Here is a 7,185-nt window from a genome sequence, read left to right as displayed (position 1 = left end):
CTTTGCTTGGAGCTCCATCTCAATATCCCGTCTCCTCGCGGTCTCCTAAAGCTCCAGAAGTGTACCATAACGCAGAGTGGGCACAAAATGACGAATTTCTGTCTGGAGTAGGCTTAAGTACCGAGTCATCTAAGCTTGCTCAGAAGTAGCAAATTTAGGACAAAACAGAGCCCTCCTAATAAACATCTTTGTGATCTCAGTTGCCGACTCTGTCCCCTACCGCGGATTCAAATAATCCTAGGCTAGCCTCTCCCTCTCCATCAGTGGAACATATCTCATGAGAAACATCTCAAAGATCTGCTCCAATGTCACAGTAGCATGTAAATAAACACCCCTCAACATTGGATAGCCACCTCATCACAATAATCAGATCCTGCACTCCATTGAACACTGAAGGCTTCGTATTGATGAAGTGTCGGTACTAGAAGGCTCTCTCTCCACAAACCACAATGGATCAACAATCATGGTTGCTACGAAAACAGTAGCCTCAGAAAGTGCCGAATAACGATCGTCAAAAATCTCAATCATAGCAGCCTTGATAGACCCAAACAACTCTGGAATTGATCCCCGGAGAGCGATAACTACCTCAGATGAAATCAACTCCATAATCTGATCCTTAGTTAACCCTGGCCTATCGTGGCCACCCACTCCAACTCCTGAACTTGATCCCCTCATGAGCACCATACTAAAAATAAACCAAAAAAATATCAAACAAGACGCATTTCATATTGTATGATCTATTCTAAATAACGAAACCCTAAGGGTTGTGACGTCCTTGCTATGCATACGGGTCTTGGGCTTCCGGTAGTACGGACCCATACTACCTTCCACACATAACTGTATTTGTCTCAGAAGACCATCAAAACACCCCTAACAACACACACTTGGATACATATACATCTTATTCTCATTCTCTTGAGAAAGGGTAGATATTCCTCAATTGGCCGGATGCTCATACATAAACCCATCCATGAAACTTCCATTAACCTTGCAACATTCGTTTCTGCTAATCATACATAACCCTGGATCCTATTGACAATCAAATACTTGACTCTATCCTAAGCCCTTCAGTAAACAAGAACAAGAAATAAGCTCAAACCAAACATTCTCAGGCTATAGAATCTTATTCATATACAACTATAATTCATACACTAAGCAACTACAGTAATGATGCAATTCCATACAAGAATTAATCCTAGGCTATCAAGCATCACATATTAGGCAATTATATCATGCACTTCCTGAAGATCCCTAGCCGACCACTAGCATGTTTTTTTTACCATAAACATAACATCATATAACAATGTGGATAACTTGGGGTATACTTTCTTGCTTCGACTGATCGTACATGTCGCATCCTTCCTTGGTTACTTATGAAAACAATTTTGAAACGAGTTTCTTTAAACTTGCAGTTCCCTAGTTTGAGTCTAAATTCACACGGATGTTCATCCAATTCTCTCAAACTAAGGCTCTGATATCAACTTGTAACACTCCAAAAATCATAGAAATTTAAAAATTCTAAAATTAACCACCAATCATCATTATTTACAAAAAGAGTAATTGTTTCAATAGTAAAGTCATATCAGAGTGTATCAATAAATCCATATCATGAAAATAGGAAGATGTGCACGATCATGCCTTCGATTTCCCACGATATTCAAAAGTACCTAAAACAATAAACTAAAATTGTAAGCCAAATCTTAGTGAGTTCCCCCCAAGTTCCAACATACTATATATCAAACAAAGCATGTAAATATGAGCCTTGAAGAAGACTGGACTGCGTCGCAGGGCCTACAACCTATCTGGACTGCACTACGGGTCTTCTGCCTGACTGGACTGCCTTGTAGGGCCTATAACATATCCTAACCGCCCCGGGTGTCTTGGCCTTCAGCACAAAGCATGATTGCCTCAACCCAAACACAATATGTCTACACATGTAAGAAACAAACATAAACATGTGACTAGAAATACAGATAACCATATAGATCTACTACTCGATCACATATTAGCATATTACTATCCTATAACGAGTATAAAATAATCTAGTGGGCTAATATTGATGCCTCGATCCATGAGTATAGTGAGGAAAACTCACCTCTTGGTCTGAAAAGATATCTGATAGAATACAACTGCGAACGACAACTCAACTGGTCACCTAAACACCAAATAATGGCCGATCTCAAATACCACTCAAATTACCTAGAATACCCTTAGCCTAAACTTGGTCAAAGGTCAAAGTCAACAAACCATCCAATTCAACCCAGTCGAGTATGTTGGGCGTACTCATCTGTACGTGGGGCGTACTCCGCTTGACTGAAAAGATGGGCCTTTGACCGCATACGCACAACATACTATTTGGTACGCCTAGTGTACATACCCGGTCAGCCCTATCTCTTATTAAGAGCTTAATACATAAGGTCTCTATGTCCAAAAGTAGGTCCAGGCGCCAAATGTTGTCTTTGACCATAAAGTTTCCAACTTTATGGTCTTGCATGTCCGATAAGAACTTAGCACTAGAAACCCTTACTACTTAACCTATTAAGAGCTTGTAACTCATGCATGGAAGGTCAGAAATGATCAAGAGCACTGTTTTATGCTTCTAGACACTTTAAAACTTCAGAAAGGACAGATTAAATGGATTAAAGTAGCTCATACTCAAAATCCCAAACTAATGGAACAAGAAGGACACCAACTTCATGGCTAACTTAGATATATGCATAGTTTCATTAAGTTCAATGCTTTTTTTATCTCAAGGTGATGCCAAATAGTTATGAGATTTTGAATCCAAGGAGTCTTACTCCTCCAAGATGATCTTGTATTCTTCCTCTCTCCTTCAAGGTAACCAAAACACAGACACACACAAAGCTCAAGAGTGCTCAAAAGCGGATTATGGTATTTTTGGGGATGAAGGTAAGTTGGAGGCTGATGAAAGAAGGTAGGTTAGGGACTTAAGGATGTTTAAATAGGGTCCAAACCTTAAAAATTAGGGTTTAAGGATCATGCACGAACGTCCTGCATATGCTTGGTACGCCCAACGTATGTGACCTCGGGCCAAATATTAAAAATATGCCACTATGGGCCATTTTGCAACATTTTTCATACACAAGGGCTAAATACAATAAATCCTTATACTTAGTGTGTAATTTGGAAATACCTCATCATCGGGATGTTACAGAAGTACGAACCGAAGCTTTAGCTTTTGATTGAGTGATTTCCAAGGGAAATAGTGACTTCGAAGCCTCAATCCCGATGGTTAATCTATTCCAATGCATATATCCTAATCAGTTAATCACAATCAGCGAGAACCTAAGCGTCGCTCCATTTTCCTAAAATATTTATAATTCTCGGTGCCACTTGCATCGTTTTCTTTCTCACATGATACACCAAATATAGTTAACCTATTTGGGCCAAAAAAGGAGCATAACCTTCTATAAAACCATGGGGAAAAATTGGGCCCTAAATTATGTAGCCCCTGTTCACAAGCACATTCTAAACATCCCTAGGACCGGCCATATTTATAGCTTATATTTTGTTGTTTCTTAACTTCTTTGTATTTGATCTTTTTTCATTGGCTCTTATCTTTAGAAAATTCTTTGTCCTTCCAAAAAGCATGATAACACTTGCCTAGTAAACATATATATATATATATATATATATATATATATATATATATATATATATATATATATATATATATATATATATATATATTGAGTTTATCGCTTGTGGACGCTTAGACCTTATAATTACTTTTAATACTTTGTTTCTCATACAGTTTTATTATTTCACAATAAATTTTCTATAAGTTCACTATAGAAAACCATTTTTAGATCTATTTTTTTTGCTATATTTTTCGACAACTCTGTCAGTTAAACATGTTTCTACTTATTAAAAAAAACAGTTGTCCTAGGAAAAAGTTTTATATAAGTTTTTCTGTGATTTATTATATAGTGTATCATGATAAAAAAAATTAGATTTATTATACAGTGTATCATAATAAAAAAAATTAAATCTTTTAATCACCATTACAAAAGTATATTGTCACAAATGTATAGGAAACAACTTTACGCGGCAGTTTTCGGACAAAAACAATTTCTTCAGAAAACTATAGATAGGAAACTTTTTGCGAGCATTTTCCAAGGGACAATTTTTCGGATAAATATATGTTGTTGGAAGTACCAAAGAGACTTCACAGACAACTCACACTACTAGAAACTTGGCTTTCAGCTAGGGATCCAGAGAGGGTTTTAATATTCTGTAGCAAATTTTAGGCCTTATAGCGAGCAAATTACGAGAGATATGCGATGGTTTAAAAGATTATTTTATTTATTCAACATAATGCATATTAGAGAGGGTTTAGCGAGGGATCAACTACGGATCTCGCAACTATTTATCGACGCATTCTTATTCCTCGGCAATCAGTTGAAAACGAAGGCATTTGGCGAGGGTTCAACGAGGGATAAATAAAGTGTCGACTTTTTTCCATCTGGTAGGTGTTTATCGAGGGATTGCCGACGGAGGGTACATGTGTTATGTTTTTTTAATTGACGATCTCTCGCTGAAATTGGCGCTATCCAATTCCAGTTTCACGAAGTTTATGTAAGTTTCCTTCACTCCTAAATCTGTTATATCACTCCATTTGAGCACACATGACTCTCCCTCCCAAATCTGTTTTATCACTCCAATTGAGCACAGATGATTCTCGAGTTGCAGCTTAACCTAATCTCACCTTCTCCGTTCAAACAGATGACGACACCATTGACCAATGCAGCATCCGATTCCGGCAGCCTCCACATTTTTAAAATCTAAAATTATTCTTCGTTAACTTCCGATTCAGGTAAATCTCTTGATTTTATTTGCTTTATTCGTATATTAGGTTAGGTTTACGTTAGCGCTTAATTTCTCCATTTTTTCCTTTTTCAATCGTCATTCCTCTTATATCTCAGCGTTATATATACCCGAATCACCTTGAAGCTTTCTGGTTATTGTGTATCATAGCCATATGGAATACCTTCTTTTTTATCAGCAAATTAATTTCAGGTCTACCATCGATTGCATCTATATAAGAATACACACTTAGAATTAGAACTTGATTTAGGAATTGATTGGTTAATTATTGTTTAAAAGCTATAAATTGGTTAGTTGTTGTTGATCCATGAGTTCTTACAGGTCTAGCCTACACGAATTTATGGAAAAGTAAGTAGAAGGGAATTAAAATGATCATTTCATAGAATTATGAGGCATTTCAGATTAAAACTAAGCTTGATACTAATTGGTGACAATGTTTCCAAAACATTTCCGACAAAATTAGCTCTAATTTTCAAAAGCATTTCCGACACAAATGCAATTGAGTGGAGCATTGCAAAGTTATCTCATAAAATCGGCCAAACCACAAACGCAATGTTGTTTTAAACCATATGTATCTGCTAAAAACATTGTAATACATACTAAAAACTTAAATGTATTGATTATAAATATCAAGATATAAAAAAAATATTTTTTGCTATAGAAAAACAAAATCATTTTGGTTAAACTTTTTACTCATCTTCTTTTACTAATATATTTTATTATTTTCATTTATTTACTCTTTCAATTATGCCTACCGATTGCCAGATATGCAAGTGAGTAATGTTGGCGTACAATTTTGTCTCCAGAAAAAAACAAATGCATTTATTGATAATTGACGATCATCAAGTCCACACGGCAGCATATATATGGTCGGCATTCACGGTGATACATTGTTCGCCATATATTTAAAACCGAATTCCGTCATTTTTATGAAGTTAAATGAAACGTTTACAGTTAATTGGTGAAGATTATACATCAAAGGTGTACATTAAGGTTCCATTAATATCAAATCCAACTTCCAACTAACCTATCCATTCACACACACACACACATTTGTATAGACAGAAGAAGAATCTTTAATTATAAATACCCTAACCAGTGACAACGTTTGTTGCACCAAACACATTTTGAATAACATAACTAGCAAACATATAAGTTTCCTACAGCTTTAGTGCTCGTATACTTGAAAAATGGCAAGGATGGCAATGATGGTCTTTTGTGTAGTAGTCACTTGCATGGTGGTGGCTGCACCCTATGCAGAGGCTATTACATGTGGTCAGGTGGTAAGCAACTTAGCTCCATGCCTTGGCTACCTAAAAAATGGTGGTGCTGTGCCATCGGGATGTTGCAGTGGGGTTACCGCACTCAATAACGCTGCACAATCAACCCCTGATCGTCAGACTGCTTGTGGCTGTTTAAAGAGTGCTTACTCAGCTAATTCCGGCATCAATGCTGGTAACGCTGCTGCCCTCCCCGGCATGTGTGGTGTCAACATCCCTTACAAGATCAGTCCTAGCACTGATTGCTCCAAGTATGTTAAAATATCTGTTTATTTCTTCAATTTCCAGTTGATAGACTCATGGATCTACTGGCTTAAATTTTTCACGAATAAAGTTCAATTGTATTGATGTGGTTTTTGCAGGGTGCAGTGAGTCCGTGATGTTTATGGATGTTTGGAAGATTAGAAGCATATATATCTAAATTACAATAATTATGGAGAACACTATTAATTGTGTTTGAGAAAGACATGTATGACTGTAGATGTCTCTATGATTTGTAGTGCACTTTCAAGTAAAATAGTGTTCCTGTTATCTTTGTAATGTCATCACCTTTTTTATATACCTCCCTCGGTCTCTCCTTTTATATTCCTGTCATTTTCACAGTACCTGCGAATTAAAGGCATGTAGATTCACAGCGTACAGGTGCATTATCTGTGTACTGTTGGATCAAACTAAAGAACATTAATAGAAATGGCAAAAAATATTGATGCATATACACACATGAAGGAGGTAGAGGTTCTTGTAATGCAAGTGAGATTTCATTCTAATCAATAACCATGTGAAAGTCACAGGAATATATATATATATATATATATATATATATATATATATATATATATATATATATATATATATATATATATATATATATATATATATATATATATATATATATATATACATAAAATAAATCAAATTCATTGTTTTTAATTTTGTGGTGAAAGGTTTTTAGGTGGTCGTTTTATATCAATTTTGTGGGGGGTCAGGGGATCTAAACAAACAAAAAAATTAGGGCCCTTTGGTTTTATAACTTAAACAAAATCCCAAACTATTTCTT

At 35.9% G+C, this 7,185-nt stretch overlaps 1 protein-coding gene across 1 annotated transcript; it reads left to right on the top strand.

The window, feature by feature from the left end:
* Positions 1-5,950: 5,950 nt before the first annotated feature.
* Positions 5,951-6,711, top strand: LOC128125933 (non-specific lipid-transfer protein-like). The gene is made up of 2 exons (XM_052771563.1): positions 5,951-6,379; positions 6,491-6,711. The coding sequence occupies exons 1-2, from the start codon at positions 6,039-6,041 to the stop codon at positions 6,498-6,500; spliced, it is 351 nt and encodes a 116-aa protein (XP_052627523.1). The 5' UTR covers positions 5,951-6,038; the 3' UTR covers positions 6,501-6,711.
* The last annotated feature ends 474 nt before the right edge of the window (positions 6,712-7,185 follow it).

This window comes from Lactuca sativa, chromosome 1 (assembly GCF_002870075.4).
Source record: "Lactuca sativa cultivar Salinas chromosome 1, Lsat_Salinas_v11, whole genome shotgun sequence".
In the NCBI taxonomy this organism is placed as follows: Eukaryota; Viridiplantae; Streptophyta; class Magnoliopsida; order Asterales; family Asteraceae; genus Lactuca; species Lactuca sativa.
This window is presented reverse-complemented; position numbering and strand designations above follow the sequence as displayed.

Coding starts and splice junctions, on each gene's coding strand:
- LOC128125933 (XM_052771563.1), top strand. CDS start 6,039: ATGGCAAGGATGGCAATGATGGTCTTTTGTGTAGTAGTCACTTGCATG.